This window comes from Cyprinus carpio, chromosome B22 (genome assembly GCF_018340385.1).
Source record: "Cyprinus carpio isolate SPL01 chromosome B22, ASM1834038v1, whole genome shotgun sequence".
Lineage (NCBI taxonomy): Eukaryota > Metazoa > Chordata > Actinopteri > Cypriniformes > Cyprinidae > Cyprinus > Cyprinus carpio.
The window spans coordinates 18,319,733-18,332,464 of NC_056618.1; the positions used below are offsets into that span (position 1 = coordinate 18,319,733).

At 36.9% G+C, this 12,732-nt stretch overlaps 2 protein-coding genes across 2 annotated transcripts in view; both read left to right on the top strand.

Moving 5' to 3' along the window:
• The window catches only part of LOC109046883 (helicase ARIP4-like), a 15,388-nt gene extending 8,346 nt beyond the window's left edge, over positions 1–7,042 (top strand). Inside the window, 10 exon segments of the mRNA XM_042749941.1 lie at positions 25–121; positions 123–138; positions 1,264–1,363; positions 1,442–1,647; positions 1,739–1,914; positions 2,997–3,193; positions 3,277–3,455; positions 3,543–3,632; positions 3,719–3,808; positions 4,582–7,042. Of these exon segments, the coding sequence (XP_042605875.1) occupies positions 25–121; positions 123–138; positions 1,264–1,363; positions 1,442–1,647; positions 1,739–1,914; positions 2,997–3,193; positions 3,277–3,455; positions 3,543–3,632; positions 3,719–3,808; positions 4,582–5,522 (2,092 nt within the window). The 3' untranslated portion in view covers positions 5,523–7,042.
• Positions 7,043–8,949: 1,907 nt separating this feature from the next.
• On the top strand, positions 8,950–12,342 carry LOC109046508 (ras association domain-containing protein 1-like). The gene is made up of 2 exons (XM_019064253.2): positions 8,950–10,094; positions 11,424–12,342. The coding sequence occupies exon 2, from the start codon at positions 11,693–11,695 to the stop codon at positions 12,071–12,073; it is 381 nt and encodes a 126-aa protein (XP_018919798.1). The 5' UTR covers positions 8,950–10,094; positions 11,424–11,692; the 3' UTR covers positions 12,074–12,342.
• Positions 12,343–12,732: the final 390 nt, after the last annotated feature.

Sequence of the window (12,732 nt, forward strand, 5' to 3'; positions counted from 1 at the left end):
TTTATCTGTGTGTGATTCTTGTAGTCAGAGCTTATCAACGCTTACAGTTATGGAAGATTTCCTGAGTCGGAGGCCCATGCCGATCCAAACAAAAACAAACATGCACAAACAACTCCGTAACGAAAATCAATAAATACAGTTATCAAACATAAAAATATGATCAAACCAACCACCATCGTACTCACTGTTAACTAAAACTAAAATGATAAAAAAAATAAAAACAATATAAACCAAAACTAATACATACAAATCATGTAGATATAAAAGAAAAAATGTAATAGAAATTGAACAAAAATGCACAAAGTTTTTCTGAAAGCTTCCCCCCTGCGAAGGACCTTCTTCCTAAAATATAAAGGTAGCTATATATTTTATGAAAGAAATGGTAAGTGGAGTGGTTATTAGAATTTTAAAATGAAATTTTAACTGTGATTGAATTTTAACTTTAATAAATTTTGGAAATAAATATAATAATAATAATAATAATTATAGTTAATAATTAATTCATAATTAATTCAAACATATTTTAAAAAGAATTAAAAGACAGCTGTATTTTAAAAGCCATATTTATACTGTGTGAGACAAAAATATGTGTGGTAAGTGTCCTATAATTTTAATTAAAATTATTTACTATAATAATTAGTAATATTCATGTAATGTTGGTTTTAAGTCATAATTTAAGCATTTTTAAAATGTATTCATGAATAAACTATGATCTTTAATATATCTGAAAAAAAAAATCTTATAATAATTAGCTATTCAAATGTTTTAGCAGTACATCTCAAAACATTAGTGCTGTCAAACAATTAATTGCGATTAATCATATCCAAAAAAATAAAAGTTTTTGTTTACATAATATATGTGTGTGTACTGTGTATATTTATTATGTGTATATATAAAGGCACACATACATGTATATATTGTGAAAATATTTACATGTATTTACATGTATATATTTATATTATTTATTTTACAGATAAACATATTTAATATACAAACATAACAGATTTTTCTTAAATATATACATGTATGTGCATGTATTTATATAGACATAATAAATACACACAGTACACACACATATTATGTAAACAAAAACTTTTATTTTGGATGCGATTAATCGCGATTAATTATTTGACAGCGCTACAGACCCATATTAAATATTTATTAATAATTTTCATTTCATTTCTATAGATCAACTGCCTAAGGTTTGTTGTGGTTAAGGGTGGTAGTTCTTTCTAAATTCACAGTTTTTTGTCTCCTGTGCAGGGTTGGATGGGAGCACATCGGCTTCAGAGAGAGAAAGACTCATCAACCAGTTTAACGACCCAGCAAACAACCAAGCCTGGGTCTTCCTGCTGTCCACCAGGTGAACTTGAGTGCAAAAATATGCCACAATTAGTGACAAAACGATGAGGTCTGGACTAACAGGCTACTATATTTGCAGGGCTGGTTGTTTGGGGGTGAATCTGATCGGTGCGAATCGTGTGGTGGTTTTCGACGCATCGTGGAATCCGTGTCATGATGCTCAGGCCGTCTGTCGCGTGTATCGCTACGGCCAGCGCAAGCCTTGCCACATCTATAGGCTGGTGTGTGACTTCACGCTGGAGAAGAAGATCTACGACCGGCAGGTGTCCAAGCAGGGCATGTCAGGTAAGAGAGGGCGGGAAAGTCTGGGATTTTTTGTTTTGTTTTTTATATTCATGTGAAAACAGTTCTAACGTTATGATTACCTATTGACCAGATCGAGTCGTGGATGATTTGAACCCTGTCCTCACCTTCACGCGAAAGGAAGTGGATTCGCTGCTGCACTTTGTGGAGGAGGAGCCTGATCCCAGCCAATCACAGCTGGTCCCTAGTGAGGACTTGGAAATCGTCATTAAACAAGCCTGCCTGTTATATCCACACCTCTTAACAAAGGTAATTACTCTTTTCACACCAGTTTTCAAATGTTACTATTCCAAACAAAATTCCGGAACCGTTAATTCCATTCCACAAAATTCTGAACCATACAGTTTGAAAGCTTAGCTCATGAGTATTGATTAGGCCACGTTGACATCGATTCGTAAACTTCTTTTTTGGAGCCTTTCTAGTGCTTTCTTTCTGCAACCATCCAAATCAAAAAATTCTGCCCTAAATTGCAATCTTACTATAGTTTAAGCTTAGCTTATGAATATTAATTAGTTTGAGTTCACATATTTATGTAACTTTGCAGGAGCATCCAGTCATGTAAGCTAATTCCTGTCTGTAAACAAGACCAGCTACTCTTGTACAATTTCAGCTATTCCAGCAACATTTTGAATCCTGTTATGATGTAGGCTTTGCTTATGAATCTTAAATCATTTTCAAAATGTAAACATTCTGAATCCTACTACACTGTAGACTTGGCTAATGAATATTAATTAGGTTGTCATGTAAGCTCATTTCTATCTGTATTCACCACAATCTACTGTTGTCCAAATTTTAATAAAAAAGTGTAGCTCATGAATATTAATTGTTCCTTTCCATCCAGTCATGTAATATAATATCTGTATTATTCACCAGCTATTTAGTCTCCAAATCAAGCCATTCTAGCAGAATTATTAATAGAGTGATTTCATGAATATTAATTGGGTTGAGCTTATGTTTCTTCATAACTTTTCTGAGACATCCAGTTGTGTAACACAGTAGCTCTATCTGTATTATACATCAGCTTTTAAGTGCCCAATTTAAGCCACTCTGGCAAAATTATGAATCCTACTGGTGTGAGCTCATGGATATTCATTAGGCTGAGTTTACGTTACTATATAACCTTACTGAAGCATCCAATAACAAGTTAATTTTTATCAGAATTTCACACCAGCAAACATTTATAATATTTGGAATATTTCAGACATTCTAAATCCTACAATGCTGAAGGTTTAACTTATGAATATTGATAAGATTAAGTAATTAGAGTGCTAATATTCCTTCCTAAGTCATTCAGTCGACTATGCTAATATCTGTCTTGTTTTTCACACCAGCAACCTTTCCATCACGAGTCTCTCCTGATGGACCGCAAGGATTTGAAACTGACCAAAGCGGAAAAGAGAGCAGCCAAGAAAAGCTATGAAGATGAGAAGCGGGCATCCGTGCCGTATCAGCGGCCCTCTTACGCACATTACTACCCAGCTAGCGACCAGAGACTCACCAATATCCCTGCTTTCAGCCAGAGGAACTGGTGAGTCCACCACAGAAACCCTAAATGTAGCACCCATCTGTTTCAAGAGTATTTTAAAATGCTTATCCAAATCTTTTGTTTAGGCGGCCCCCTCCTCATTTAGAAGAGAAACCAGTTGCAAGCGTGAGGCCAGTTCAGTCCACACCCATTCCCATGATGCCCCGACAGGTACCCATGGGTGTCCCCAGTTCAAGCACAGGATTCCCCGTCAATTACCTGCAAAAGGCCGGCGTTTATGTGCAGCGCGTTGTCACCACCACTGGTACAGACAATTCACTTGTAGAGCTTGCAACTTCTTGCTTCTTGTTCCCAGTTAGTTTCTTCATGATTTAATGTCTTTGTTCTGTAGATATTGTGATCCCAGGTTCCAACAGCAGCACAGATGTCCAAGCCCGGATCGGTGCAGGAGAGAGCATTCACGTTATCAGAGGATCCAAAGGTACCTCAGTTTCAGAAAACTGTTGAGAGAGTTGGCTGAGTGTTGGTAAGGTTTATTCACTTCATATTCTGTCATTTGCACTGCAGGCACGTACATCAGGACCAATGATGGAAGGATATTTGCTATCCGCTCTGGAAAGCCAAGACCACCGGAAGGAGGAGCCACAGCTTCAAGAGGTGTGCTGATTTACTCATTTGTAAATTAGCAGTTCTTCTGGCATAAGCTTGAGGCAAAATTGATCCCATTTTATAGACTTTTAATGCATTTCAGTAAGATGTGGGATATTCCTACTTACAAACTTTTAAGTTGTTCCTTTAACTGACATGCAGAAGATGTTAAAACATAAGAAACCAAATGACAATGGTACCATTGTCTCTGAGCTTGAGGATAAACGATGCTATGCAATACAATTTCTAGTGCGTTCTATGCAAGTAGGAGTGTCAGAAAATTGATTATTGTGCAAAGTTAACCATTGTACATTTTTCTAATGACAAAAGATCTGTTGCTTCAAAGATTGTCCTTTCTGGGCCTCTGTTTCACATGATCTAGAGGTCTGCGTAAGATGGGTGATTTAGTCCTGTTCCTGCAAGATTTTGTCCTGAATATTGTCCCGTTCCTGCCATTAAAGGCACAATGGTAGAGGTAGAGGCAAATGAAGATGCTTCACCTCGCTGGTGTGTACCATCAAAAAACACTGAGAATATTGAAAACATTACCTGAAATTGTTCATTTTTCATACCACCACCACACTCATTAATTCAAAACTTGTTAGTATCCCGCAGTAGTCACATGGGTGTAAAGGCCTCTACCTTGATCAAAACCACAGATTTTATTGTTGATGGTTTAATCCTTTACTGGGGTGTGGCTCTACGATCTTTCGGTGACCACCTCAGATCTTAACCTAGTAGTCTACACCAACATAAACTAACAAAATCTTTCTTTCTCACAGAGGAATCGGGCCCTCCCTTGCATTCTGTCAGTAATGGTCGTGCATCGCCTCAGGAGCCAAAACGTTTAACTCTTGAGGCTCCGCCTCGTCCCTCGCCCCAGGACAGCCCCAAGCTGCTCAGAGAATTCCAGAGTAACAAGGACCCGGTTCCAGTGGGAGAAAACCTGCCATCTTCTGGAACACCCGAACCCTCGGGAGTGGACCGACCCATCCAAAACCCAGTTCGAATCCCTGACCAACACCGGCAGCTCAGCAATGACGTTGCGTCGTCTGTGGACATTCAAAGTTTGAAGCGGAAGCTTTTAGAAAGTCGGACATCCAAAGCATCTAGCACCAAACGGACCTCAACATCAACCGGTGTAGCCGGGAGTTACCCGGGATTTCCTTTAAGCAGTGGATTTGGGTTCCCATCCATGGGGCTGAACCCTGCCTTGCTGGGTACACTGGGTCACATGACTCCCCCCTCTCTTGGAAGCAGGTCGCACCTCCTACAGCAAGCCGGTCAGGCTCTGGGTGACCTACATGCCATGTTCCCCACTGACCCACTCGGACTTGGCATGTCCAACAGCACTCTTTCCACGACCTGCTCGACCAACACCACATCCTCCACCCATGCTGGAATTCTGGCCCCTTCTTTATCCTCGGTGCCCTCTTCGTCATCGTCCTCCACTTCCTCCTCGCTCCCACCCTTCCTCATGAACCCCAGCATGGCAAGCATGCTCTCCCGCTTCCCGGTACCATTTTCCCAGCCGCTGTTCCCAGGGTCCCTACACCCAAGAGGCATGTCCTCAACGCCAGCCCCTGCCTCCACCGCCTCCAATTTCCTCTCTTCCTCCAGCCTGCTGGGGGCAGCGTTCAACCGCCCTGACACGCACCCCTCACTTGCAGAAAACGGCGGGAGCAGCTCGGACGATGATGTCATAGAGGTGATGGGCCAGTGATTGGCTGCCTTGGATTCCGTTGTTCCAAATGGAAGAATCCTATTGGATGGATGGAGCTGAAATTATATAAATCCAAAATGCTGAATATGCATGGAGTTAAGAAAGGCGATTATATATTTTTCTTTACCGTAAGGGACCAGAGTACAGGGCTAATGTGAAGAGCCCTAGTCGTATCTCTCTCACGAGGGCCTGGACACGGACCTGACGAATTCCCTCAGAGAGAATACCGAACCGAACTTAAATGTGATTGTCTTTACAGACTGTTTGTATTCCTAAGAGATGACTTTAGAGATACTTAGCCGTTTGCTAGACCTTGTAGCATCACCTGGAATGATAAACGAAAAAACATATGTGACCTTTTTTATTATAATTGTAAGTACTACTATTACTTTTGTAAACGGTGATCTTACATGAATATTCATATTCGTTTCAAATTGCAGACTGGGCAGTGGGGGGAATTGGTAACAATTGAGTCATAGAACGACAGAAGCCATGCCTAGCATTAGCACCGCCGAGACCTTTTTTGCTTTCCTTTGAGAAAAAAAACAACAACAAGGAAAACCTTAACAACTCGAATGTATTTTCATGTTAGCCTTTAAAATTTGGTGGAGGGGTGTAAGTTTAGTGCGTTTAGTTCGATATTAGCCTTAAAGCAGACAAATGGATCTGTGTTCTCGTTCAATTGCGTAGCAAACAAAATCATCCGTTGTTCTCCACTGGGATCATTTTACGAATGTGTAGACTGTTATGCGACCCTACTAGCCGTCGTTTTTCGGAATTTGCGCTTCGGATCATCTGCGCGCTCATTCACTTTCATCTGTGTTGGGGCCACAGTCATGACCAAAGTGTTCGTCGGGCCGTTTTGAAGAATCTCGATGTTTTAAACGTTTTTGTTAATGTTGACTCGTTTGCGCGCTGGTTGACCTGTGACTAACAGCCAATAACACTGTTCATTCTCTGTGCCTATTAGAGCTCTTTATTTTGACTCCTCCCACAGTCTGCTTTCTGATTGGCAGATGCCCACATCGTGAACTTTGGCCTGAGTCTGCAGACGCGGTTATATAAATACAATGGTGTGCATTTAACATGTGATTATATGTTTTTTTGTTGTTATTTCTTTTTATTTTTTGTAACATCTTACGGCATACCTATGTATTAGTTTTGTTTTCTCTTTTATCTATGTACAAATTTAGCAGAAATATTTATTTATAATGCTGAAGAGTAATTCATTTTCATTCTTTTTTTTATTATTTTTATACGTTTTCAACCTTTTTTTAAGAAGGAAAAACAATCCCTCTTTCCAAAAGACGCAGGGTTTTTTCCCCATTGGTGAGTTCAAGACCACGATCTGTGAGCGTTTCAGCAGTCGGGACCCGCAAACACACGTGATCTCATACAGGCGCTGTCCCGGGAGATGGCCACACGGCATCTCATGTTCCCAGCATGGAGAGGAGTACATTCAAATGACATTGTATTTATTAAATATTGTTTTAACAGAAATAAACCTGACTCCTCCTGTATTTAGAATAACTGTGTGTATGTGTGTATATGTAATGTAATTTATTATATAATATATATATATATAATATATATATATATATATATATATATATATATATATATATATATATGTATATGTGTGTGTGTTGTGTGTTATATATATATATATTTTTGTGTGGCCTGTCTTTGTGTGTGGGTATATAATATCTATATATACTATTATATAATATATACATGCAGATAGAAAATGTGTGAAATGCAAAGAATAAAGTTAGTAAATATTCATATAAATATAAATATTAACATCATGTGCTTTATGCAGATAGAAAATGTGTGAAATGCAAAGAATTGAAATTAAGTGCACAAGCTTATGAAAAAAAACTACATTTATTCATAAAATTATAAATGTGATCTGTTATAATAAAAAAAATCAAGATTTTGTACATTTTAGCAAAATGGTTAAAAACTTGTTGCTTACAAATAAATAAATAAAAAATATATAATAATAATTATAAAAAAATAATATCAACAAAAAAAAAAAAATTTTCACTAAATAAAATAAATTCTAAATTCAAAAAAAAAAAATCCTGATCTCTGCCATTTAGAAATATTTGCTACTTATAATTTTAATATTTTATTAATATATTTTAATTTATGTATTATAATAAGTAAGTTTTCAAGTAAAAGTTTGCATAATTATCTACAATGGTTTAATGAAACGGGAAAAAGATTTTGTGCAACATTTTAACATAACTATGATTTGTGATGTGTTGCTTAAGATATTGTCATCATATTTATCAGTCTGTAGCAGCGCAGCTCAGTGAATATGTGTTGTCTTCAGCGGGTGTTTACTGTAACGCTGCTCACTGGATGCAGGTCATATTCTGCTTCTACTGACCCTCTCTCAAATCTACACACTACAGTACACAGCTCATTTACATACACGCTCAACCAAACCCATTCGAGCTGCTCTCAACCTCAACCAGGAACTCTGATTCATTGACGGTTTCCGGTTACAAACCCGCCCGTCAAAATAAAAGTCTTGTACCTTCAGGCAATTACGTCAGATTTGTCACAGAATATAAATATGATGTTTAATAATTGGTTATTGTCACTGCTAGAAATTAAAGTCTAGACACTTAACACGATTCAAGAATTTGATCTCGTTTACCTCGAGGTCTGTTGTAGGTAGGTAGCTTTTATTTTGGCGGTAATAGTAATAATTTCTTGCAGATTGCCTTTGCTCGCGCTGACGTGGGATTTGATGTTTATGTCTTTCCATCGTTTGACCTGCAGGGATCACACTGGATTATTTTTCCCCAGATTTTGCACATGATTAAATCCTTCACATCCTTCACTCGTTATCTGTGTCAGTGTAGATTTTACCGGAAATTAGACCCATTTATTATTATTATTATTATTATTATTATTATTAATAAAATACAATATAACTGTGCAATATACAATTGTATTTTGAGAAAATACTTTATTTATTTAGCCATATTGATTGATCAATTATAAACCTTCTTTAAAGGTATGTTTTTTGTGTTTGTATTTATTTTTAGATTAAATATTTTTTATTTTACCTTTAGATTTATTATTTTTCCTATTTATAAATATGGGGTCAGTAGTGTTTTTAGCTTTAAAAGTGTGTTTTTGTGTACTTCCTATTTAGGTTTATTTATTTAAATTATTATATTTATTTTATATTATGTTTTATTTTAATTGTATTGATTTTCAGTCAATAAATACAGGGTTCGATTACATTTTTACCTTCCTTGAAAACTTAATGAATATTTGAAAAATAATAACGTAGTGCATACTCAAGTACTTCATACTAGTTTACACCACTTTTATTTTAGGGTCATTCATTCACAATTTCAGTGTATAACAAATCTATTTTATGAGTGCACAAAATGCATCTTGGCATTGACCCATGCATATACTAACGAGACAGTATATATTCTTGATTAAAGATTGAACAACTGCATACTGGACATTTTTCTGAATCATAGGACCCTAATATAGTTACAGTCATATATCAGGGAGAACAGCAGAGCTTGTTCAGTGAAATGACTGCAGAACCCAATGAGCGTAACAAAAACAGACATTCATCACCAATTCCTGGCAATAAGTCCTGTGTCCTGTGAGTCCTGAACGGAGGACAGAAACCTCCTTATCTCCTCCAGACCTCCCTTCCTGATGATAGAAGACATCCGCTATCAGAGAAAAAGAGAGAATAATGAGAGTTACATCAAGCCTGTGGACGCCTGCCAACTCTAGTGTGCAGCAAGATAAGTGCACTAGATTTCCATACAGTCACTGCACTGAAAGTTTCACATGGGAAAATGGGAACTGATCTTCTCATTTGCAATTTTTCAGTTTCTTAAGGTCATATCCAACACATATGCATAATTCTGTAGCAATATTCGGATGAATTGTCAAAAACGACTTAAACTTTAGTCTGTTCCTTGCACAAAACTGTCATGTGACTTTAGCATATAAATTGTATGGAGCGGTTTTATGGGAAAGTGTTGCGTCGTAAGAATCTTGTTTGTGTTCCTCAGAGGAAAGAATGACGTGAGAGTGAATCATTTTTGGCTGCTCTGTTCCTTTAAGAGCGAGTTTAATTTTAAACAGGGTCATTGTGAACAGACCCACAGGCGGGGGTTCGCGTTATAAAACCCGAGGGTCCACCAAATGGTTCAGGAAACAATGTCCGCTCAAACTAGGACAGATCGCGCCGGATTAAGCGTTAATCTGAGTCTACTGCGCATGCGCAGAGACGCGCGCTAGCGTTGGACAAGGTGCGCGTTCAGAGGAGAAACTCACGGCTGCGACCAAGAATCACGAGAAAACATCTCAGGAAACATCTCGCTGCAGGTGGAGGATCAGTTTCGCTTCAGTCTTGAGCGTAATGGAAGACGTTTTCTCAGTTTTGCGCGATCATTTGCGCGGTCTGCTCTCTAACGCGCGCAGATTACGCTCAATTTGAGACGCAAAAGCGGATTTGAGGAAGCCAACGCGTTTACTGTCAGTCTGAACATTAAAAGCGACTTGCTTTGGTTTAAGGTAGGTTTGTCTTCTTAAACAGTTACTAGAAGAGGTCCAAATACTGTTAAACTGTGACCTGACTTTAACTGACAAATTATACACGTGCTTTCCGAAGTTTGTAGGCTTTTTCTCAATGACGTCAAGGTGCTAATCTAATCTGTAAGAGATTATTTACTTATATTTGTTTATTTGTCGTTTTTTTTTTTCTTCCTGTGTGTTATTTGTCTGCAATTACTACACATTTTCACATTAGTTTTTATCTGGTTATTGTGTTAATATATAATTTCTAGTATGTATGCATTCATGCATTTATACATTTATGCTTTTATTTATTTTCTTATCCTGTTGATTTTATTTTTCTATATTGTATTCTTATCTCTTGATTTGTTTATTTATGCATTTTATTAATTTTATTTATACATCAAATACATTTCAACAAACTAATCTGAAGATTCTGTTAACACCTAATCTGTATTCTGTTAACTCATTTATTCATTTTCATTAAATGAATTCAATTAAAAATATATATTTATTCATTTAATTATTATTTTTAGGCATGTATTTATAGATTTATACATCTATGTAAGTAGTCACATATTTATTCGTGCATTTATTTATTTGCTTATTCTTTTAGCTAATTATTTGCATTATTTCCCAAGTAATTTGCCAGTTGCACATGCTTTCAGGTCTAATCTTTATCCGGTATTCTATTCTATTCTCTTTTGTTCTGGTCTGTTCTGTTCTGGTCTATTCTTCACTATATTTGTCTATTTCATGACTTATTCATTTGCTATGCTTTTGTGACCCAGTTTTGTGCCTCTTTCTGTTAATGATTGGTTGTTCAGGCCCGTTCTCTGGATTAGGACAGTAGCCAAAAGAGGTGCCCTTCAACAAAAATGTTCCAAAACACCCTTGAGTGCAATATCCCTCCTCACGCATACTGATCAGCCTCCAGATAGATGTTTGTCAAGTGGTTTTATAAAAGGACAGATTCATTTGCACAAACCCACTGGAATGTTAAATCCAGATTTATTCCCATTTGTTTGACTTTCTGTCTGATGTTTAATGATCATTTAATTCTTTTCAACAAATATCAAGGGTCCTCACTTATCTATATCTATCTATCTATCTATCTATATCTATATATATATATATATATTGATATATTATATATATATATCTATATATATATATATATATGATAGTATATCTACAGACATAAATGATGATAGAATTAATGGAGTCCTCTGAAGATCAGAGAGATTATAAACTGTCCATATTTGCTGTAATCGTACAGAACCACAGTACAGAGCATAATCTAATCTAATCGCTGTTGTTTTTCCTCAGATTGAGCCAGATGCTGCTGAAAACTGACTTGAGAGGACATCTTTCCGAAAACTCATCAAAAAAACTATCATCTCTTTTATATTAAGACTGTAGGATCGACAAAGCGATCCATGTTTGTTCTGAGCCAGATTATGCAAACACATCAGAACCAGATCCGAAGTCTGTCGGCCTGCTTTGGCGTAAACAGAATCGCTCTGATGTGGTCTGAAGTTATAAATCATCTCCCATGACCTACTGAGCCATGCTTTTCAGCCTCCTGTGTTCCCAATATGGCAAAATGTGAACTTATTGAACTGCAGGACTTGACTCCGGATGACCGCATCGAGTTAGCGCCCCCTAGCGGCCCTCCGCCCTGCACGGGGCCCACTCTAGAAAGGTGGAGCAAAGAGAAGGTGGTGCGGATGGTGGGGGAGCGCGTGCGTCTGGAGGACCCTGACTGGCTGACGTGTAAACCGGGATGGGGACACGACTTCCAGCCCTGCAGCCAGACGCAGCTGAGCTGGTGCGACCTCTGCGGAGAGTTCATCTGGGGCCTGTACCGCCAGAGCCTCCGCTGCACACGTGAGTCATTAGGAGATAATCCAGACCATTTCCACTGCCATGTCTGTCTTCTGCTGCTCTCAAGACAATCTGGCCCTCAGAGAGCGTAAGCCAAAAGGAAAAGGAAGTTTAGACAGCGTCTTATGTTGGATAGAGATTGTGTGGGTGTTTGTTGTAAATACATGGTTAAGGAATTAAATAGCAAATCAATCAATAATGTCATCAGTTTATTTATGGTCAGTTAAGTCACAAAACATAGCAAATAAATTCTCAACATAAATGCATTGTATTTAAATGCATAAATACAACAAAAAAAAATTAAATAACCTTATACAGATTAGATGTAAAAATACATGCAGTTAATTTAAATTTTGCCAAATAATGCAAATATAATAAGCAAATAAAAAATACTAATACATGTATTAATACATCAATGTAAATCTATAAATAAGTTAGTGCTGGGCAACGATCAAAAATAAAAGTTATTGTGTACATAATATATGTTGTATGTACTGTGTTTATTTATTATGTATATATAAATACACACACACGCATGTATATATTTAGGAAAAAAATATTTTTATATATTAAATATATTTATAGATCATAAATTATATGAATAATAAATATGTACATGTCCAAGTATTTTCAAAATATATACTGTGTGTGTGTGTCTTCATTATATACATAATAAGTATACACAGTACACACACATATATTATATGAACAAAAACTTTTATTTTGGAATGCTGATTAACACTATTAATCA